Raw genomic sequence first — 23,977 nt, forward strand, 5'->3', positions numbered from 1 at the left:
TGTTTTCGGTTTTCATTTTGAAGGCGTGACAGTGGTCCGATTTCGCTCATTTTCAATACCAACCGTCTCATGGTGCCAAGGAATATGTGTACCTAGTTTCATTAGGATATCTCAATTTTTACTCAAGTTATCACGTGCACAGACGGACGGACGGACAGACATCCGGATTTCAAATCTACTCCTCACCCTGATCACATTGGTATATATGACTTTTAGGTGTTACAAACAACCGTTATGTGAACAAAACTATTATACTCTCTTATCAACTTTGTTGCGAGTGTATAATTACACCATCCATTATTGAAACTCTTAGTTACATATTGCATAATTTTAGGGCATCTCTTTTGCTTAGCTGATCAAACTTTTGATCGCCTTGTTACAGCGCCGCTCAATCGCCGGTTCAGTAGCTCTAAAAAAAATTACATGCATACAACACTTATAATCAATAATAGCATTTCCAGTAGATCAATTTCAAGATTGGAGTGCGAATATTCGATTTTGGAGGTTAACTTAAAAAAACTGGGTTTATACGTTTTTTTACTTATGACTCAAACTTGCGAACAAATGATTTGGTCCAATATCAAAAACTATTATTATTATTGGTTACTTTAATTTTTGTAATATTATTCTAAATCTACATACATATAAACATATATTTTTTATTTGTAGGTAGATGACTGCCGAAGAACTCACAATTACGACGAGTTCATATGCACTTTTCTGTCGATGCTAGCTCATCAAGGTGTGCTGGGAGAACTAGTCAGCCAGCATTTACTGCCCTCAAAAAAAATTGGTGGACTTGGTGGAAATCGTATAGCGAAGGGATCAACTCAAACTGTTACACCACAAAAACCAAAAAACTGCAAAACTTCTAAAAATTCTGGCCGAAGGCGTAAAGGACGTAATAAATGTAAAAAAAGAAAATAATCTTTAAACTGATCAGAAAAACTACTAACAGCATACATTTAAAATAATCGGTAAAATGTCAATATATAAATTAATTGAAATATTACAAATAAATATTACTTTACTTTTGTCCATTTTGACTTTTATTAATAATTATCACTTTTTTCATCCAGTAGAAACGCTTGGTCAGCAGTTCGTTATGATCCTTTGCAGTTAGTATTATGTAGGTGTGCTTCACCAGACATCCTGTGACTGAGTGCGGTATTCTGGCACGTAGGTATCTTCCTCTTCTAAAATTCACTCTGGTGTTTGAGCGAGCTTGGAAATATAGAAATTAAATAGTAGCAGGGAGAGAACGCTGTCCTGTCGAAATAATACGGAAAATTGCCGACCGCTCATGTAGCTTTTAAGCCTCGGAGAAAGTATTGTTTGCTCGATGTTTTTTTGGTAAAGTTGTGAGGTTGACCGTGTCAAAGGCTTTTAACCGTGTTTGATGTTCCGCTAGGTTGAGGTGATATGTGAAGGTCGGTGGTAACAAGGCCTTAAGTGTCTTCACTACAGGACACCGCTGAGTTGGCGGGTTTCCCCGATTTCAGCAGTGGGAACATTCTTCCGATTTTCCCCATTTCGGGTATTTAAAGAGTGGTTAGCTTTTTGAAAAATTCTACTCCCGTCAACATAAGTCCTTTAACATTAGATTGTAATTCCGCCTAGGCCATTTTTAGCCTAAAATAGATTGCGCACCTCTCCGGTCCAAGGAGGCAGGTCCATCAAATTGAATTTCAACTCGATCCTTTCGTCCGTTTTGTCGCGGTCGTTTGCTGAAACGAAGTAGCGCTCTAATATTCGGGCTATATACTGTTGTTCAACAAGTAACTGGGGGATGTACAAATATATTAAATATTTCGAGGTCGACATCGCCGGATAGCTATAACCTGACATGATCTGGTATTATCTCTTGCATTGATGCTCTGGAGTCCGTTGCGGTTGCATTGTAGGAGTCGCAGTTGTTGGGGGCAAACTCCTATTACAGCAGGGGGGTGTGTTTGTTATATAAATGAGTGGGTTTAAATGTATGTTGATTAGTAGATCATACAATGGATTAATTATATACAATGATTATAAATATAACCTTTTGTATGGGTGGGTAATCCCGCGATGATTTGATGATCCTCTGTTGTGGTTGTTGGTTTCCTGAGGTGATCCGGTTTGGCGCTTTCTGTCCGTCCGTGTTTACTCACTTCCTTCTTTCTCCTTGTATTGTTATTCTTGTTGCATTTTCGTTATTGCATTTCTGTATTGTCCTCTAATTCGTATTTATACGAGTTTAGACCTTGCAGGGTCTGCGAATAAAAATTATTAGTTAAAGGTTCTTATATGGGTTAGTGAGTGATTGTCCTTGGGGTCTAAATCGCACAAGCACCGGTTATTGTCCAACCGTGCGGGGTTTTGTGCGATCACGGTGTCTTTGTCTGTTTTGTATTTCACTTTTCTTGTGTCATACGTAACTTTTGCAGTGATGGTTGGTGGACTTGATGTGGGTCTCGGTATTCAAATTTCCATCCGTATGAGTCGTGAGACATGGGTTATGTGATAGTGGGATTGAATAGCTCAACCGACCATTAACTCGCATGTTTCCATTGGTGTCGATTAAAGGGTCTAGAGTCAAATAGAACATTTCCTGGATGTGTTCGTTCTTTGGGTCAAAAGTCATACACCTCTTGGAAGAACTTTCTTCGGGTTAAATATTTAGCTTCGAATGGGTCGTTTTGTAATCGTCGAGAGTTATTTCCAACGTTGTGTATGGGTCTTGTGATTTTATATGCATTGGAATATCCTCATTGGGGCACAAGGGTTGTGCGTGAGGGGCTTGCAATGGTAGAGTCCTTACAAAGTTGATTGCGTAGGGTCGCATACACTAAATTTTGCCAGAAGAGCGGCTTTTCAAAGTGTTCGTGTCATTTTGTTTAAGAATGACTTTATTGAGGGTGAGATGGGTTTTGAAGGAGTAGGTCCAAACAGAATCTAGCAGAATTCTGTTTCTTGGGCTATTAGTGTCCCAAAAACATTTCTTTGTACTCCACTGAGTACTATTTGTGGATACAAATCACTTCCAATAATGATGTCGACGCTTATAGAAGTATGGGTCCGCTAAACTAAAACCGAATTTTGCATCGACAATTGTTGAGTCGAGTAGGTGATTGGGTAAATAATCGATTAAAGTTGTTAAGATGAGTTCGTGGGTTGTTAATTGAAATTACTTTTTTGTTGATGATCGAAGGGTGAGTTCGCAAGTTTTGATAACTGTTGTAGATATTGTTATGGAATCATATGTAGAAGTTCACGTAAGTGAGGAAAGTTTCTGACTTTCATTCACTTGGGTGTGGCCAGGAAGGATTATTTTGCATGTGGCTCAAGCAGTTCACGACTTCCGGTGTGAGACCAAGTATCCTCTGAGTAGCCAACAGACATCCGTTTGGAGGCAAGCTAAAGTGAGAAGGCGAATCCCGTTTATGCGGTTGTGCGTGGGGTTTAGGACCCACCACATAAAAAAACACCCGCAATGAAAAGGAAGCAACAGCCTCGGATAAGGAACTTCAATTTTGATGACGACCACTGCAAACGTACTAAAGACTACGATTTAAGGGCATGCACCTGGAATGTGCGGACCCTTAATTAAGAAGGTGCCTCTGCCCAGCTAGTTGATGTCCTCGCCATCCAATAAATGCGAAGAACGGAATAAGGTGGGACCTTGTGACATCTACTACAGCGGTTATATAAAAGAGCGCAAATTCAGTGTGGGATTCGTGGTGGGAGAGAGACTCCGTCGTCGAGTCCTGGCATTCACTCCGGTAGTTGAACGTCTAGCCACAATCCGCATCAAAACGAAGTTCTTTAACATATCGCTTATTTACGCTTACGCCTCGGCGGAAGGAAAGGACGAAGTGATCACAGATACTTTCTATGAACGCTTAGAACGTGCCTATGAACGCTGACCCCGCCACCATGTCAAAACCGTGCTTGTCGATTTCAACGCTAGGGTGGGTAAAGAAGGTGTCTTTGGCACAACAGTCGGAAAATTCATCGCCAAATGTGCTGGGACTGATCGTCTTCGCCGTGGCCTGAAATTTGGTCGTCTGTAGTGCTAGATTCCGGCATAAGATCGAACCGTGTTGAGATAGATGGACGACATGTCTTCAGTGCTTTTGATGTGCATACGCTCCGAGGTTCTAATATCGACTCGGACCACTATCTTCTAGCAGCCAAGATACGCACCCGCTTCTGTGTAGAAAGCGTCAACAAACATAAGGAAGGTTCGACATTGAGAAGCTGAAATCACAACCGACAGCGGTTTTCTACTCGACTTGCACTCCTACTTTTTGAGAGAACTCATCAGCATCTCTGTATAAGGGAACTGTGGGACGGCATATCAAGCTCCTTACGTACAGCTGCAACCGAAACTATTTGCATTCGGAAATTAAAAAAAAACAACTGGTATGATGAGGATTATCGTCTCGCAGATACCGGGAGCAGAAGAGGGAAGCGAGACGCATTTGCAGACAAAAAAAGAAAGAGGCCGAAATGCATGAGCCTGAAGAGCTTAACAAGATGGCGGACAAGGGTTATACTTGAAAATTTTACGACAAGATCCGGCGACTAACTGAAGGTTTCAAGACCGGAGCACACTCCTGTAGGACCACCAGAGGTGATCTAGTTGTTGATGACCAGAGTATACTGAGTTTGTGGAGGGAACACTTCTCCAACCTGCTGAATGGCAGTGAAAGTACAACACCAGGAGATGGCGGACCCGATTCCCCAATCGACGACGATGGAACAGATGTTCCATTGCCCGACCCAGGATTTTGATTTGGACCTTATCAGTGTGGCTTTAGACCTGGAAAATCTACATCTGACCAGGATTGAAATCCAACGCAGAATCGCTCTTGCCAACACGTGCTACTTTGGACTCAATAGGCAAGTAAAAAGTAAAGTCCTCTCTCGACGAACAAAAACCAAGCTCTACAAGTCCCTCATCATTCCCGTCTTACTTTATGGCGCAGAAGCGTGGACGATGTCAACATCCAATGAGACGGCACTTCACTTGGTATTACCAATTGGCGCCAAAAGGTGAGATGCGTGGCGCGCTGTTGGGGAGTCGGCTATAACCGCGTAAGCGGTGTCTACGCCAGTCAAGAAGAAGAATACTAGGTCCCTCCAGACCATCACGAAACCATCATTTATTAAAGGGCCGTTTTTAACTATGTCTCTTGCTTCTACTCGGGTTTTTTGAACAAGATGAAAGAATCTCTCCATGTTGCTAAGTTTTGGGTTGATATATATATATATAGAGATGTAGTGCGGGTCGCCTCCTAACGGTGCACCCTGGGGAACGCCAAATGACATGAGGCCTTCACGGCCTTACCAACCTCCCTTGACCTTACGACCTAGGCCCGAATTCTTACAATGAGTAGGAACACCTGGTTTGAATTGGTTGAATCCTGGGCTGGTGGGTGCGGCATTCTGTCTCCTGAGTATGATGTGGTAACACACCAGAAATGGCTGGCGGGTTAATGTCGCAACCGCCTCCGTCCCGTAAATCCATGGCAGGCCTCGAAGTACGTTTCCCCCATTTACCATTCAGTTGGTGTGGTAGATGTTGGTTGAGAAGATAACCTTGGGACCATCAAAGGCGACTACCTCTCGGGGCTTGGATATCGCCTCTGAGTGGGGACCCATTTAACATGAATACTGAAAACAACAACAAAAACAATACAACAAACAAAAACGACAAAAGTACAGTGGAAGGTGAAAGGTGAAAGGAAGTCTGAACCGACACCTGGATCCATCCCGGTCTCGGGTGGGAACTTGCTGGGTAATCGTCCCCTCCCAAGTTGTCTAACAGGACCAGCGTGGTATCTGTCTCTGGAAAAACCACTGACGGACGGACGGGGGGTGTCGGCGGAATCCTGCCAATTGCTGACCACAACGGGGCTGAGTTTTCTGGCGAAATCGCCAGCGCTAGCAGAGGCTCCTCATGGGAGTTTCCACAGGAATGAAAAGGCCGAAGAGAAAACGAAACACTTCGGCTAGGAAATTGAAGTCGAACCGACGTCTAGCCACTAATATTGTGGAGCGATACGGCGGCAAGCAGGAGGCCCCTTGGCGCTCTCGGAGAAGCGTCCGGAGAATGAAGTTTCTCCAGATTAACATCCAACATGCAAAGACGGCTTCCGCAGAGCTATTACTCCGTCTTGAACAGAACGGAGTCGACGTCGTCATCATCCAGGAACCGTGGCTGAGCAGTAACCGCATTTCTGGAATGAGGAAGAAGAGCTAGCGGTCAATGAATCAGGTAGAACCAGAGCATGTATGCTAGTACGAACCGAACTAAAAGTGTTGCTTTTGCCTAATTACGTTGTGACTGCAAAGCTGGAGAGTAGTGAAGAAGGGCTTTGGCTGATATCAGCTTATATGTCCCATGAGGACTAGGTGTAACCACCCCCCATGTTGTTGTGACGCGAGCTCGCGACATCAAATCTGGGGCAGCTCGGATTAAAATCCAACATCGTAAAATTCATCGTAGATGTAGATCTTTTTGCTTGTAATAGGGGAAACACTCCTACCCCCAATAAGTGGGTCTCCTTGTCGAAATAACATTGCATCCAATAACTTGTATAGCTTTCAGAAGTTCTCGACCTTTGGTTGTAGTTAAACGAGATCCCAGACGAGACGAGGGAAACCCTTCTGGTGGGCTTCGGAGCTCTCTGAAATTAGGGCATCTAGCAGTAGGTTATTCAATAAGGCTCGTCTGCGTGCGGCTGGGCGATTTACAAGTCCGAGACTAGGAATCGAGAATCTTCTAGATTCAGGAACATTCTCGCAAAGAAACCCGTCCTTTTGAGGTACCTCAAGGACGGTAATAGAAAGTGGACACAAAAACTTTGCCGTGGGAACCTTCTTGATATAGAGGGGGCTTTCAATAATGTTCTGCCGGAAGCGGTAATTGGAGCCCTGAATAGGTTCGGGGTTGAATCCAACCTTAAGCATCTTGTTTTCAGCCTTCTCTGCGATAGAACTATCGTGGCGGATTGGGGAAGCGCGCGTGTGCACCGTGCTGTTAACAGGGGAACGCCCAAAGGAGGAGTTCTCTCTCCTCTTCTCTGGATCATGGTCGTTAACGACCTGCTAGAGAAGCTTGCATAGAGGGGCTGCCGGGTGGTAGCCTACGCTGACGACGTAGCTCACATAGTTGAGGGGAAATTCTTAGGTACTGTGTATAAACTTACACAAAGTTACCTCGGCGTCGTAACGAAATGGGCTGCAGAATGTGGCCATTCCGTTAATCCAAGCAAAGCTGAAATGGTTCTGTTCACAAGACGGTACAAAATACCGGAGGGGCAGAACTTGTTCAACGAGCGGCTCTCGTAAGTATGAGTGGCACGCTCCGATCGACACCAACCTTGGCACTTAACGCCTTACTGCAAATAGCACGTGGACATAGCAGGAAGGTGCTTAGCCGCGAAAGCTGCGGTTAGACTTAGAGAATCCGGGTTTATAGACGAGTGCGTGTCTGAGCACTCAAGAATCCTCGCACACTTCGACTTCATCCCGAGCTTATTGGATCATCTCCATGCCACCGAGCATAGCCCTGCTATAACTTCTCGGCTCTTATTCCTTCAATGGACGTTTGGGAGGAAAGGAGTCGTTGGAGGAGAGGCGCGGTGAGCTTCTTCACGGATGGGTCGAAGTTGGCGGGAAAAGTTGGTGGGGGAGTTTACTGTCGGGAGCTTCGCATCAACCTTAGTTTCAGGCTATCCGATTATTGCAGCGTTTTTCAAGCGGAAGTGGCTGCATGTGGGAGCACCGTTGTCCTATAGCGTTTTGCTAATGGACAGATGGCTTCGGCTGAGCTGGGTAGGCGCTGGTCAGTTACCAACACATGCGAACTCGCAAGATCCTTCTGGCCTAAGATAAAACGCGGTAGGTCTATCGAACTTTTCGCCCTCAGTAAACCTTGCCTCTCCTTAGTCGTAGAGGTACTTAATGGGTGTTGTAATGTTCGTCGATGTATTCGAATAAATCCGAAATACAGAACTTGAAATCTTCAATTTTTTCTATTATATTTGAGTTCGGCTCGCAAAAATTTTAAAGTTCCGTGGAACGAAAAACTTCCTAATGGGTCTTCGCTAATTTTTCCTACCGGGTATTTATCTGTGCAGTTTATTTTCCTGAAACTAACAATATATTCTGAGCAGAGGGGGTATTGTAAATATGTATATACGTGTGTGTAAATTAATTTGTTGACCTTCTGTGGAAGATTTTTAAAATAAAACAAGTAAGGAAAGGCTAAGTTCGGGTGCAACCGAACATTTTATACTCTCGCAATTTATGCTATATTTTTATTAAGATGACACACAATTTGACCCATGTATTCGGTATAAAGTCCAATAGAAAAACGAAAATCACATATAGACATGAGGGCTGAGGTAATTCCTGAGCCGATTAAACTCATTTTCATCACCAACATACATTATATCTAAGATTATATGCTCATTTAATTTGGCTAAGATATTTCATATATTACCCGATTTATAAGCTATTAAGCCCATCGTATTTTTGAAAATCCTATAATTAGCTATATGAGAACTGGGAGAAGTTATGACCTGATTATAACCATTTCTGATACAGAGACACACTATTAGAAGAAAAATATTTCCTCCGAATTAAATTAAGATATCTGAGAGATTTACCGATATTTTCGCTGAAAAATTACCATAAGTCACTGAGTTCTTCATATTCGATATACGGGGCATTGAAAAGTTATAGTCCGCTTTCGACACTTTTTCCACAAGTGATATCACGGGTCATATACAGTATTTGTGTACTCTTTTATATCGCTATCTTCATTGGTTCCTTATGTATATCTTATAAAGTGAAGGAATCAGATGGAATTCAAAATTGAGTTAAATGGGAAGTTGTCGTAGTTGTGAACCGATTTCATCCATTTTTTTCCACACGTGTCATCAGGGTGTCAAGAAGATATTATATACCGAATTTCATTGAAATCTGTCGAGTAGTTCCTGAGATATGGTTTTTGACCCATAAGTAGGCGATTCCACGCCCATTTTCCATTTTGTAAAATTTAGTGTTTCTGACGTGTTTTTTAGTGAGTTAACGCACTTTTAGAACCGACTGCAGAAAGTTTGGTTTATATAGCTTTATTGGTTTGCGAGATATGTACAAAAAACCTATTTGAGGGCGGGGCCACGCCCACTTCCCCAAAAAAAAATACATCCAAATATGCCCCTTCATAGTGCGATCCTTTGTACCAAATTTTATTTCCATAGTTTTATTTGTGGCTTGGTTATGGCACTTTATGTGTTTTCGGTTTTCGCCATTTTGTGGACGTGGCAGTGGTCCGAGATTGCCTATCTTCGAAAGCAACCTTCCTATGATGCTAAGAAACAAGTTTCATCAAGATATCTTAATTTTTACTCAAGTTACAGCTTGCACAGACGGACGCACGGGCAGACAGACATTCGGATTTTGACTCGCCTCGTCGTCCTGATCACTTTGGTATATACATATAACCCTATATCTAACTCGTTTAGTTTTGGGTGTTACAAACAACCGTTATGAGAGTATAACAAGTACGTAATTAAAACCTTAAGCGACCGAAACGTCTGAGCGATCCTTTGTACCAAATTTCCATAGCTTTTTTTATGGCTTAGTTATTGAACTTTATGTGTTTTCGGTTTTCGCCATTTTGTGGGCGTGGCAGCGTTCCGTTTTCAAATCTGAATGTCTGTCTGTCCGTCCGTCCGGCTGTGTAAGCTGTAACTTAAGATATCTTGATGAAACTTGATACACGTATTACTTGATGGATTATAACCACGCCTACCTCCCATGCAAGGTTATGTTGAAAACTTCAAAAAATGAATTAATTCAGTAAGGAAAAACTCCAAAAACCTTAAATTTCTTTATAAAGATGGTACAGAAAAGCTACACACATATTGGTATACAAAACTTTAAATGGGCGTAACTCCGTCCATCTATGGGTCAAAAATCATATCTCCGAAACTACTCGACCAATATTTTTCTGACATTCCAATGATGTTTTGTGAAAATAGGCCAAATCGGTTCACAACCACGCCTACTTCCTATATACAAGAACTGTGAAGTCAGTCTGAATCGTATACTTTCCAATATATAAGTTAAGCGCTAGTGAAGATATCGGAACAGAACTTTCCTTCTAAATATCGCCGAAATCGGACCATAAGTTTTTAAGATCCCATATATGGAACCTGAGGACCTCAACGATTCTAATAAAATTTTTACCGAAAATATAGGTAATATTTTGGAGAAATTCAAAGGAAATATTTTTAATATGTCTCCGTGCTAAAAATTAAATTTACTTTCGAATCGAGATATAGAATAGTGCCCTCATCTCCAACTAAATACTGAGATATAACAACCGATAAGTGAATAAAGTTATTACATTCCAGTTCAACATGTACCGAGAATTCAAACATTAGTAAATAAACAAATATAGCCTTAATTGTTTTTATACAAAATAAAGGGAAGATGATTAGAAACCGATTTTGCGATTTCTGTGCTAAAAAATTCACCAGATTCTACTTCCAACCAAAACCATAAATAGAACAGCAGAGAGAACATTAATTATTATTATTTTTTAATCTAATGAAAATAATTTTATTTTAATGAATTATACATTGACATAAACTTATAAATAGTCTTCTCAGAGACCTCTTCTTCTATTCTTAAATTTTGAAAATTTTGGTAAAGAGGCATATTTATTTATGAGTCTATTTTATTCCAATTTGTACAAATCTATTCGCTTATTATAGTAAAAAATCTTTATTTAATACCCATGTTGTAACATTAGTGTTTGTAAAACCCGTTTTATCTGCATACTTGTATTTAATTGTGATTTAACTCCCAAAGTGAAAGCCACAGAAAGTATTTCAACAGTATGCTCTTGCAAAAGGAGTGTCATTTCAACTAAATTGTCTACAGCGGTCGTGGCCACAGATGAATTATGATCCCTCAAGCACTGAATATATGCATTAAGAGTGCATCGATTAATGTCAGAACGACCAGGGTTATGTTTCAAATGGCGAACTAAAAGTATAAAGGCATTGGAGCGAATCTGTGCACTAGGAGAAAATATTAGTTCCAGAAGCCGATCAAACACTTCGTTTAAGTATGAAAATCGTTTAGATGTAAGGCTTTCTATTTCTTGTAAAGGGCCTAATATAGTTTCTTCCGTACTAGAGTTTTTAATTTTAGTTATAAGATCAGTAAAATGTTGAGACAATGTAAGTGATTTTGTAAATGGTGTAGAAATGGAAAATTGAACTCCTCCTTTGTTATTAGATTCGAACACATTTGTAGAATTTGCTTCTGATGTATCGCAATCTGTTGAAATAAAATTGTTATTATTTCCGAGTTCTTCCAATTCGAATTCTTGCTTATTTTCGTCATCGTTTAACTCATTTATTGATATACCTTTTTGCTGTAAAAGTGCTATACCTTGCACAAGTTGCTGCAATGATGTTATGGAATTAAATTTTACTGATAATTCCATTAAAATTCCGACATATTTTTCAATATATAGCAGCGCACTAGAGGGATTAGAATTGATGTATGCTTGTAGTAGTTCAACAAACTTTATTAATATGTGATATGACTCTTTAATAAAGCTGTGATGCTTAAAAAATGTAAAGTAACACTCTAATGCCGCTTGAAATTCAGCTTTATAACTGTCATCAAATAACATAGGCTGCAGTAATTGAAGTGCGCGTAATATTTGAATAAAGCGATGAAAGTGATATTCTTCGCGCAATAAGCGAACACCTAATTGAGCTCTGCCTTGTATTAGAGATGACAAAACACCTAATTGGCGTAAGAACAGGATAGGGTGCGACGCAGCAAATTTTCTTATTAACATTTCAATGTCACTAGAAAGTGTTTCGAAATCCTTCCTGAGAAATAGATTTCCAAGACAAGTAATAAGATAATTTGATACTTTATCAGCTTTGCAGCCTCTTAAAGTTTTTATTTTCGTTTCATGTTCTTTTAAATTGCTTGTCATAAAGCGAATGGAAGGATGCAAAAGATACATTTGGTGAATAATTTTTATCTTCAACAAATGTGGGCACGATTTTCTGAACAGATATTCTATCAATTTTGAAATATCTTTATGGTTTTTTCTTGTTACTCTAAATAGGAGGCTAATGCGTGAGCAAATTTTATAATCGTTAACTTCTAAAATAGAATGGGAATCTGAATCGGCCTCATTTATAATAAACCCAATTAAAGCATTCGTCTCGCCTTCATTTAATAAAAACATTATTTCTGGAAAATTTGTTTTAGATATACTTTTGTCTCGACCTTGCCAAAGTTTTGGATTATTAAGAAGTGCTTCAATGAAGTTAAGAGAGGTACTACAATCAATATTTTGTTGCATTCCTTGCATTAATAATTTCAAAGTAAAAAGTACGGCATCCCAACTCGTTTGATGACATATTAAAGAAAGTATATGAAAACGGAAATCTGCACAGTTTTTTGTAAATAGGAGGCCAATCTGATTCTGTTTACGTAAATTTGTGAACTCCGGATCAATTTCACATAACAGATCGACAATTAATCCACAATGGCACAAAAATTCCACTTCCTCTGATATTTTCTCTTTTTTCAAACTAAATAACATTTGAATGTCATCTAAAGTCTGTTTACGTTTTATAAGTCCGAAAGGTTTTGAAGATGTTGGAAAAAATTGATTCTCTCTCCTCTTTATTATTTTGAATAAACTTTTTATGAACACGTAAGTCTTTCCCTTCGAATTAATTTCTACTTCCCATAAGGCTTCACATTCTTTCAGTTTATCCAATACAATATTGAACTCATTCGAAGTTATAAATTTTTGTTTTAAAAGAACTCTTAAAAGTGTGCAGGTGTGATTTATTTGCGATGTTGTTTGTTGGGAAATTGAACGCTTGTACCTCTCGACAATTCGCATTAAGCATGCCCAACCTTTTTTCAAATGACTGGTCATAAGTTCTCTACGATTTTTAATTGAAAATAAATCTCTATCAAGGAAATGATTAACTAACCTACGAAATCGGCATCTGCTTTGGTAATTATATTGCGAAGTTTTCCATAAATCTCCGATTATGTCTTCAATGTCTTTATTTACTCGATAATGAGATGTAGTAGGTGCTAGAGGTTGGAAGCTTTTCTCGAAGTTTAGAATGCCTAAAGCTGTATTAGTTTGCTTGGGATTATCTGGGACAGTTTGTGAATGAGAGTATAATTCCAGAGCTTTCACAGTAAAGTGACCATTTTTAGCTCCTCGTTTTTGTTGAATTTCAATCAACTGCGCTAAATAAGCTTTGTTAAGAATTGCATTTTTCACTAGTTCTAGTTCCTCATTCACAGCATGGTCCAATAAGGCTAATAACTTTGACATGGAAATCACAGGTGTTCCGAAGTTTTGAACAAACAGAACAATTTGATCTGGAGTAAGATCTAAGAGAGCAGCTTCAATCAAGCGATCAACAGAAGAGCGAATCATTTTCAGTTTAAGCCAATCAGGTAATAACTGCACTGCTTCATGTGGCATATTCGGTAAGAAGCCAGATGGCGGTCTTCGACCTGGAGGAAACCAGTAATCCAGAATTGGAAGCGATTCAGGCATTTGACTGCTGGATTGAGTTAATAAGATTATGAAAGCATGAATTATGTTCAAATGCAGTGGCAATTGCGCTCCATCCTCGAATTGAACCATAAGTAAATCTGGATATTCAGTCCATTCATATGGCTCTCTGTGTTCTCTCAGACGTATAATATAATTATTGAACATAACAAAGAGACATTTCAAAGTTTGAAACTGACATTCAGCGAAATTACTGTTATTATATCCCAGTAATAGATCTCCATTCGCAGGTATAATGTGTTGGAACATAGTACTCCGTTCTACAATTAATTGGGCCATGTCAATGACATGGTCGAGCATATCAATTACTCCATCGTTAATGGTATGCGCAGCTACAAACTGGATATAAGACATTACCAATAGAGGTGAATTTTCAACTTGGCATGCAGATCTTAGTTGTGGTATCATAAAAGATAGCGCATCTTTAAAACATGGAATCTGTGGAATTGATTTTAATAACCAATCATTTTGATCAGTGTTATCTTTGAAAATTATTTTGAGACCGCAAATTGCAGCGTTGCGCGATTGTTTAACTGTTGAAGACAATCTGCGAAAAATGTAATCTAAAACTTCACAGACAGTTCTTTTCTGACACTCCTCTTCCATTACAAGATTCCTTAAATAACAAACCAACTCTACATCCCGTGTATTTTCTTCATTAATTGCATTGGTATTAAATAACAGGAACTCACATAAACATTGTACCGGAAGGTGACTGAAGTCACCTTCACTGCTCTGTACCAGATCTGAAAGCCAAGGCATAGACTTCGTTGTACCTTGTCGTTGAATTATGTCAAGCAGTAAATCGGGCCTACGGCAGCGACATAGTAGGTATCCCAATTTTAAACTCTTATTTAGTCCTTTCACTTGTTCCAAAATGTTATGCGGAATTCTTCGAACTGGTCCCATTGGGTCCATTAGCATTAACTGTGATATTAGTATTGCGTTTTCCTCAGTTATAATAGCTTGTGATGTTTGTGCCGCCAAATATGATTCCAACTGAAGTATCTGTGCTTTTTCCAATGAAACCAACTATAAAAAGAAAAAAGAAGACGGAAGACAATTAATTGGAATATGGGTGAGATATTAAATTACCATTTTACATAAGCATTTTAACAAGGTAAATATTGCTATTAAATATTATTAGAAACTGTAAATATTTATTTCAAGATTCTAGGTCTAGCTATCTTCATTTAGAACACATACATACACATATGTACATATAACCTAATACAAGGTAGTGATGAGCGATATTGCTATTTTTGAATCACTGTGATTTCAGTGATTGCTACTTTTAAATCACTGTGATTTTTTATTGCTATTGCGATCACAACAAAAAAAAACGAATTGTACTCCATTTTTTTTTTTTTTTTTTACATAAACATTTTTATTAATTTTAACAATATCCAAAATTTACTTGCTTTTGTAATCACTATTAACTAATTAATACATTTTGGGTACATTTAACTGCTTTTGTAATCACCGTATCCAAAATTATCGAAATCAAAACTAAAATTTCTACTGTGACCACCGAACAGTGATTGCTACTTTCGAACTGATATTGTTACTAAACAGTGATTGCTCCTTTCGAACTGATACTGGTACTGAACAGTGATTGCTACTTTCGAACTGATATTGTTACTAAACAGTGATTGCTACTTTCGAACTGATATTGTTACTAAACAGTGATTGCTCCTTTAAAACTGATACTGTTACTGAACAGTGATTGCTACTTTCGAACTGATACTGTTACAGTGATCGAATTAGAATCACTGAACTGCTATTGCTACAGTGATCGAATTAGAATCACTGAACTGCTTTTGCTACAGTGATCGAATTAGAATTATTGAACTGTTATTGCTATAGTGATCGAATTAGAATTACTGAACACCTATATGTACTGTGATCGAACAAAAGCACTGAACTTCTCTATAGCTACTGTGATCGAACTCAAATTACTTAACTGCAATAGCGATTTTAAATCACTGATATTTAGAAAAATAGATCGCTGTTGCTATAAGCGATTTTTCAATCACAGTGAAAAAATCACCGGTAGTGAAATATCGCTCATCACTAATACAAGGTGAAACCCATTCCCCACAATACAAGAATATTTCCTTTAAAAACTAATTAATGGGCCTAACATTGAATACGTTTCGATCGAAAAATAGTCCGATTAGATCGAAAAATTTTACGTCGGTGACGTTGAAACCATATCGAAAATAAAATTTACGATCACATTGAACTCAGAACTAGATGTCGCTAATCGAAATCGAAGCTAATTATTAAATCAGCAAAATCGAAAATTTTGGTCGAAATCTATCCGTTGATGAGTGAGTTGCGGAAATGTAAAAGAAATAAACCATTTGGAAGTTTTTATGTAAATCATTACTGATGACGGACAAATTATGTTTTAAATGGGTATTTTAGAGACAAGAGACAAAAACAGACTAACCAAAATAAATTAAAGTTGTTTAAAAGCGATATAAAGATGCCTCCCGAAATAGCAAAAAATATTTTCTCAAAGAGCCTGAGGCTAATTAAATATTTTTTTGGAAGAAAATTCACAATAGTTAAAGGAACAAAGCAAAAAGCACAGACACTTTATCAAATTTGTGTCATTTGTCGATAAAGGTCGATAAAACAGTTTTACGTTCTCACTTTGTGGTAAAGCAGTTTATCGACGGAATCAATGATTGTATGAACATTTCCGAGCGAAAATCTTTATCGTATCGAAATCGAATTCGCTGCGGAGTCAATGATTAGTCCCAATATATATGTTTATAATAAAATTTTTTTTATTAAGTGCTTGAATACTAATAAAAGTCATTTACTACAAAATTACGTAAAAAGTTTCACAGTACTACTTTAGGGCATTTGCGATTAGCATTATTGCCCTAATAATATTTAAAAGTGTTAACGATACCCAGTTTCGGTCTGAAGCTAAGAGCAATAGTAAATAAGTAATTTTTTAGACCCGTTTAAAATTCGCTAAAAATTATGAAATGTTACCTGATAACTAGAACAAAGTCACTTGGTCTAATAAAACTAAAATTAACCGATACTGATTATCTTGATAATTGAATTGGTGTTCTGAACCGCAAAATTTGCCAAACATTGAAATCTGGTGAAGGATTGTCATGGCGTGGAGTAGTTTTCGCGGCTCTGAACGTATTGGACGTATTGATGATTTGTGCATACAAGTGATTATATTACCATCCTCGAGGCCTTATGTCACCCATGTTTAGACATGTTTATATCCTAGTATAAAACTGGGCGACGAAAGCCTATTTAAATTTTTTTTATCGCAATTTAATTATCGCAAATATGAATAAGATTGGAAAAAAATAGAATAGTCTGCATATTGCTGTGCAGCTATCATTTATTCATTTCAATTCAATTTTTGGTCCCAATTATTAAATCCGTTTTTAATTAATATTTGTTTACCTAAGTCAGTTGATTTTGCTAGACAGTTCGTTTCCCATCCCAAATTCGTTGTTCATGGCGGAACTAATATTAATAAAAATAATTGTATTGATTTTAATTTAGGTTAAATCACTTAATATTATTCTTGCATTTGTGTAATTACGGAAGTAACTATTGATCATATTATACGCTACCTGAAGTTCCTCTTTTCCAGGGCTCTGCTCACCAAATTGATTCGTGATACACATCTCAATTAAAGCCTTCATAGTAGGATAATGCTTCCAACAAAATGCTCCGAAAGTAGAAGGATTATGAGCAGAGATCATTAGCATTATAATCCACGCTTTCCAATATAAAATAGTAATAGCTAGCTTTGGTGGAACATAATCTATTGGTAAATTTATATTTTCCGGGTAATGATATTCCACCATGTTGAAAAGGAAATCGATGACATCATACTTATTGGCTTGCACTGCTGGATAATTAGGAATTCTCATTGATGAAGCTCTCTTAATGACCATCATTATGATATCTATAGTTTCCGGTATTGTCAAAGGTATATCTTTAGTAATGCCTACAAGAATAATTCGTAGAAGTGTATCTTCAAGGACTGGTGTTTCTGAAACAATTCTTAAAAGTGTCCCTCTCTCTGGTTCTGACGGCCATTGATCACATCGTGAATATTGCTCTGGACTATCCAAAAGTAAAATTTTGTGGAGTGCTTGGCTATATTCCGAACTTTGTATTTTGAAAAGATTTGGAACCGTTTCGTACATCCAAGAGACTGCTTCCAATTGAATTTGAGACATTTGCGTATAAAAGTTCAGTAGTAATGGATTATTTTTTATTTCTTTGTTTGAGCGTAATAAAATGCAGGCTTCTCGAATTTGTGGTGAAACCGATAACAGCATACAAAGGCAAATGATATCAACCATGGAATGAAAAATTCTTTCTTTGAACTCAGAATGCTCAACTTGCTCTATCAAATCAACTCTTGTAGTATTCATAATTGATTTGCAGAACTTTACAATATTCATATCATAGCGAAGCACACGCACCAATTCACGTAAAAATACTCTTAATGTGCGTAAACAATCTTCTCGTTGTAATAAAAATTCTTTATAGATTTCGGCAAGATAATGGGAGGACTCCTCAGGTGATGTTTGAAACATTGTAGCTGAAATAGAAAACACTTCATTAATAAATTAGTAATATGTATATTGTTCTGCATAATATATTCAGCCTTACAGCCTTATTCTGTTCACTTTACAAATTCAACAAATTTCTAATTTGTAAAAATCTTCTCGCTGTGGATAGTTATGAAAGTGAATTTGTTGTAATGGAGATATTTTACATGTGTCATTATTTGTATACAAAGAGTAAAAATATGAACAATATACCGGCTCGCGTTATGGAGCCGTTTTATATTAAGAAGTTGATTTTTCCCTTTTTTGGTATAAAACAAGTAAGGAAGTTATCGCTTGCACAGACGGACGGACAGACAGACATCCGGATTTCAAATATACTTGTCACCTTGATCACTTTGGCATATATAACTCCATACCTAACTCGATAAGTTTTAGATGTTACAACCAATCGTTAGGTGAACAAAACTATTATACTCTCTTAGCAAATTTATTGCGAGAGTATAAAAATAAAGATAATGAGGGTAGCTTTGGCGAAACTGTTTTCTGTATATTGAATGCGATTACAGCTTAGCAAATTTTTGCCAATAAAGAACAAAATTTAGATTTCATAGTCCCCAAGCAACTTTTCTGAAGCTAAACATAACAAACAACTAAATCAAAATTGCATTCCAAATATTTTTAAATATACTTATTATAAAGGTCATATGCACATAAGTATATGTATTATATTATGTAGTATTCTATGGCTTTGCGGGAGAGCAAAAGACCAGGGGGGACCTGGGATGTAAAAGCGAATATATCGCCTCGGCCATCTGATTATCAATCAACTTCATTTACGCGCAGGACTCCCTGTTTGGTTAGGGAGGTTAACGAGGCTCTGGCGACTGAGTAAAGGCAGTATAACCTTATTATCTATATTGAGTTGTATTGAGCTGCGTCTATGCCTTATGTTTCATTTAATCAATTAAAAAGTATTTTAAAGTAAAAACAACAAAAATATGTATTTGTGTTGTAATTTTTGTCAAAAAATTGTCCTTTGAGTAATTTTTACCACTGTGAATAGTCTATATATATGTAAAACAAAATTTGGCAGCACTCAGCAAGCGACGATAGAATTTTTAATGAGGTATCCGCTTACTCTCCTGCGCGAATTCAACTAGATAATTTTGTTGTTGCTTTCACATGTGAAATTATTGACAGGCGAGCAGCGCCCAAAGATAGCGAGCAGAGAAGTAACCAATCGATGACATCAATTATGAAATTGAAGTTAATTTTTTAACTATTTTGCAACAAATATGGAAAGGCATGTGAAAACGTACGTTATAGAATAATTCAAATACATTTTTCAATTCTATTCAATATAATTGGACAGAAATCAGCAGTTTCCGTTTAAATTATTTTGTTTCCCACACGTGTGGGGAAAAGCTAAGAGTACTGAAGTTTTATTTTTTATTTATTTCTTTATTTCTTGACAAAAATTTAAAAATATTTTATAAATTTGTAAAGTGCACAGAATAGGGCTGTTATTGTATACTTCATGTGAATAAACCATTCCCATGTTATTTAATTTAACACGAATGAAAAATTTGTATCATGAGTTTCGTGTGAATTAAAACTTACAGTAGGATGCAGAAGTGAGTTCATGTTGATATGTCGGGTACGTATATGTTAGATAGTAATAAAACTAGTGATCGAAATTCAAAAATTTTTTTTTTTACTCAGTTGTGCACCATAAACATTATTTTTAACAGTTCAAAAATATTTGTAACATGAAGTATTTTTTATATCCAGTGAAGTCTTTATAGCTTCACACTATCTTTATATATATGTAAATAATTTCATGTTTTTTGTAAGGAATTATCTACTAAAACTACTGAACTGATTTCAATTAAATTTTACACACTTTTTCCATTTCAAATCTGCTATCGACAGCACGAGAAGAAGCTGCATTTTTGTAACTATGTCTAAATTTGGCATCCCCCCACAAAATAATTCGAGCTAAATATAGGAGGTTTAATGTTGTTAAAGAGTGTACAGCTGCTGGCGTACACCGATGATATTGAAATCATTCGGCCCTATTCCCGTTGTCGTTGTCGTTTTAATAGTCGTTTCTAAGTCGTCGTCGTTCTTATCGTCGTTTCGTTCCTAAATTGATATTCTTGAAGTATATCGTAACGCCTAAGAAAAGTTATCGAAATTTGTATACATATTTTATATAGTATACTTTAAGGCGCTCTTTTCCCATATAAAAATTTCTTTCTTATGTAACGAGACATATTTTTAAAGCAATCCTTAATGGATTTTATGCTATTCTCTATTGACTCTAAACAACGTTCTCACTGTAATTATTGTACTTACGTACAACAATGTTAGTCTTCCATCTTTATTTGATTTTTTAAAAGAAGTAGTGGTGACATCTGTGTCCTCCAAACTTTCTTCTGAAATGTGTTATACTTCCAGCGTCTCATGCTCCTTGCTTCTGGCTAATCCGACTACTCTACCTAGTGGTCCAGGAGACATGGGTATCTGTTTATTAACTCCTCGTCTTGTTGGAGTACTATTTGTTTCTTCGTTTTGAATTTTAAGACCTTTCATATCTTAAATGTACTCTTAGATATAAAAATGCAATTTTATTAATGCCAACAATTTAGGACGCGAGATGGCGGTGGATTGGATTTAGGTTTTTTTTTTAGAAAAAAAATATCCCTCCCAAAAAATCGAAATTTAAAGGATTTATCCCTTTTCTAAAGTCCTTGGCATATACAGGATATTTTTCCATTTCAGAAATTAAAATTTCAAACTGATTCCGATTTGGAAATTCATCTTCACATCAAATATTCCTTGAAACAACCGCGTCGTTTTCTATGTCCCTCACAATTATAGCAACGACAAAAAACGACTGTTTCTATGTCGTTTCTATAGTCGTTTCAAATTGGGGAATCTCAATTTATTTTCGATAAATGTCGTTAACGCCAACAGGAATACCAAATAGGCGTTCTTAAGTCGTTTTAAAACGATAACGACAACGGGAATAGGGGCGATTGGAAAAAATAACCGCATCGTTAGTTCTGCTTTTTCCAGGTTTGACAAAGAAGCGAGGCTAATGGGTTTGGTGGTGAATGAGGACAAGACGAAATATCTGCTGTCATCAAACAGTCAGCGCATTCCTGTCTTGGCTCCCTTTTCACTGTTTAGTCATATCTTTGAAGATGTAGATAATTACGTCTATCTTGGAAAAAACATCAACAACAGCAATAATCTTCTATCCAATCTTATCCTCAGATCGCGGAATTATTCCGTTGTTATTTTAAGCACTATTTGTTTATTTTAGTAAAAAAATTAATATTTTTTTATTTTATTTTTATTTTGGCTACTTGGTTAAAATATTTTTTACGAGGAAAACTACCAAGTGTCCGAATTTTGAATGGCGGCACTGTAACACTATACCCCGGAACATTTTACAAAAAAATAATTTGTTTTAATTATAATTTAACTTACCAAGCATTCCCATATTATTCGGATTCCTTGTATTTGATAGTTCATTCTGAACTACTAGCTTTAATATTAATCTGAGAACGTTAGGTTGTTGCGTTATCATTTCTTTTATACAAAACATAAAAAAATTTAATGACGGTTTAGTTTTTAATCTAATTTTGACAAGTATTGCCAATACTTCGTGGTCCTTTATATGATTTTCTTTAATATTATAACATATGTAGTATAAAAGTTGCTGGGCATATTTTACAAGTTTGCCATTATGGATCCATAATTCTAGTCGAGTTATACAAAGATAACGAACCTCGGCTAAACCGGCTGTAGAACATAAAAACTTTAAAAAGTTTCGTGTATACCAATCTGTTTGTTGTCTCTTATTTAGCTGTTCTTTTATTGCATCGACTACAATTTTTTCAACCGTATTTTCAATATCAGAGAAACGATTGAAAATTAAATAAGAAGAATCTGTATCAATACCAAAGCCAATAGATTCAATAGTGTTAGAACTTCCGTCACCTGAATCATCCTCTAAACATAATTGCATTTCTCGGTATTGTTGCCCTACAGACCCTCCAAATACTGGTGTTTCAAGTTGCATTGTGTTGTTTGGGGGAATTTTTGTGTTAAAAACATAACAGATATTTTTTATATATGGCATACAAAAATCATTATCGGCCCATATTCGTTCATTAATGGCATCTTCTATGTAAATACGAATTAAATGTTCCGGCCAGTTGTTTTTATCATAGTATGCTTTGGTTAATAAGTTAGATGCAATTGCTTGAGAATTGGAACTTTGTTTCAATTTAATATTTACATCTCTACGCAATATATAAAGAAGACCAGCGCTAATGACATCTTTCTTAAAAATATGTGGTCTTAGTTTAGCAAGATAGAATAGACCAAAATAAAGTACGTAATCAATTTTATTGCGAGAATATGGTTCCATAAGTTGTTTTACTGATCCACATATAATGCGCAAAAAATGTTCATCAAACTGATCGAAATTCTCCTTTATTGCAATAAACAGATCCGTGTTTTCACAATCAATTGCAAATTGGTCCCATAATTCGTGTATTGTGAAGCCCGATGATTCTTCAAAACGCATTATTTTGGCTTTTTTGCTTACGTTCACAACGCCAGTAGTGGCTTCACGCTTACGATCAGAAACCATTGTGTTTCCTTTACATGAAGATATCTTTTTAGTATCCTCCCGACTGGTTTTCGCGCCTAATGCGAAAAATTCATTTCCCATAGGTCCAGATGACTTTTTCTGACCTCTGGAATTGTTACCACCTTTACTTCGATCCATTTTATAAACAATTTCCCAGGAAGACGTAAAAATTTTCGATTTTCACACTGGCGAATTTAAAACAATTATTGTAAACTTAACAAAATGCAGAGCATTCGTTAGCAAAACTAATGTATATTCCCTTTTGTTTAACAAAATACCGAATACCTGTATGACACTTGTTAATCGATTAAATAAAGAATACAAAACAACAAACTTGAATCGATGATCGAAATCGATAACTTGCAAGATTTATCCAGAGACCGAAATTCGTTGTTGCCAGAACATTCGGCTGGGGACGTGTTGCCAACGATCTACTCTATAAGGGCTGCAACGGGACAGGTATCCGTTTCTAGCTAATTTTTAATAGAACATTTGATATTTCATTATAATCATTTGCTAAATGGTGTCGAGCAAGCAGGTTTGAGCTGCCGAAGCGCATGTTTGAACACTTGAACCGTTTAAAAATTTGAAGAGCATTAAAAAAGTGTTTGAATATTAATATTTATTCGAAAAACTGCATTTTTATACCAAAACATTTTATCGTTTTACACTATCATTCATCTTTTTGAGGATACTACATATTCTATATATTTCAGTAAAAAATGTCTACATGTATGTAAGTCGTATTATCGTTAAAATTTTAGTGGTACTTATTTAACGTTGCAATTATATAAATATAGTAAATTTGCAATATGGCAACATAAGTTAGATGAGCGCTCTTTGGCAATATTTTGGTAATATCAGCTTATTGTGAATTAATTGTAAGCATACCATGAATGTCACTGAAAATGGTCTCGCATATTTGCAAGATTGTCGTAAAATAAAATGCATGTACAAATTAACAGTTACTTAAATGTTTTAGTTAATGTTTTTTAGTTAATTAAATGTTTTACGATATTGTAATTTTGCGATGTTGCCATACGTTTACGACGTTAAATAAGTACCAATATTAACATGTTGCAAGAGTTA

The 23,977-nt window shown here is 36.8% G+C and overlaps 2 protein-coding genes across 4 annotated transcripts in view; one reads left to right on the top strand and one right to left on the bottom strand.

The window, feature by feature from the left end:
- LOC105219984 (ubiquitin carboxyl-terminal hydrolase calypso) overlaps positions 1 to 1,040 on the top strand; it is a 13,040-nt gene extending 12,000 nt beyond the window's left edge. Inside the window, exon 2 of the mRNA XM_011196352.3 lies at positions 670 to 1,040. Coding sequence (XP_011194654.1) covers positions 670 to 927 — 258 coding nt within the window. The 3' untranslated portion in view covers positions 928 to 1,040. The remainder of the gene's footprint in view (positions 1 to 669) is intronic.
- Positions 807 to 23,206, bottom strand: LOC114805243 (integrator complex subunit 1-like). Of its 3 annotated transcripts, none has more exons than XR_008472067.1 (4): positions 21,718 to 23,206; positions 17,266 to 18,248; positions 6,291 to 14,677; positions 807 to 6,221 (listed from the first exon to the last, which is right to left on the bottom strand). XR_008472067.1 is itself a non-coding variant. In XM_054235228.1 (3 exons), exons 1-3 carry the CDS (start codon positions 23,024 to 23,026, stop codon positions 10,790 to 10,792), a joined length of 6,180 nt encoding a protein of 2,059 aa, XP_054091203.1. In that variant the 5' UTR covers positions 23,027 to 23,206; the 3' UTR covers positions 807 to 10,789. The 3 variants fall into 3 exon arrangements, 1 of the variants encoding a protein (XP_054091203.1); XR_008472068.1 differs by having other exon boundaries at positions 807 to 1,930; positions 2,039 to 14,677; XM_054235228.1 differs by having other exon boundaries at positions 807 to 14,677.
- Between the last annotated feature and the right edge of the window lie 771 nt (positions 23,207 to 23,977).

The sequence above is a fragment of the Zeugodacus cucurbitae genome, chromosome 6, assembly GCF_028554725.1.
Source record: "Zeugodacus cucurbitae isolate PBARC_wt_2022May chromosome 6, idZeuCucr1.2, whole genome shotgun sequence".
Classification (NCBI taxonomy): domain Eukaryota; kingdom Metazoa; phylum Arthropoda; class Insecta; order Diptera; family Tephritidae; genus Zeugodacus; species Zeugodacus cucurbitae.

What these genes read in the sequence shown, in the direction of transcription:
- LOC114805243 (XM_054235228.1), bottom strand. Translation starts at nt 23,026, where the DNA reads ATGGATCGAAGTAAAGGTGGTAACAATTCCAGAGGTCAGAAAAAGTCA. An exon ending in GAATAATATGGGAATGCTTG is followed by an intron (nt 18,249 to 21,717) that starts GTAAGTTAAATT and finishes TTTCTATTTCAG; the next exon opens with CTACAATGTTTCAAACATCA. An exon ending in CTGGAAAAGAGGAACTTCAG is followed by an intron (nt 14,678 to 17,265) that starts GTAGCGTATAAT and finishes TTCTTTTTATAG; the next exon opens with TTGGTTTCATTGGAAAAAGC.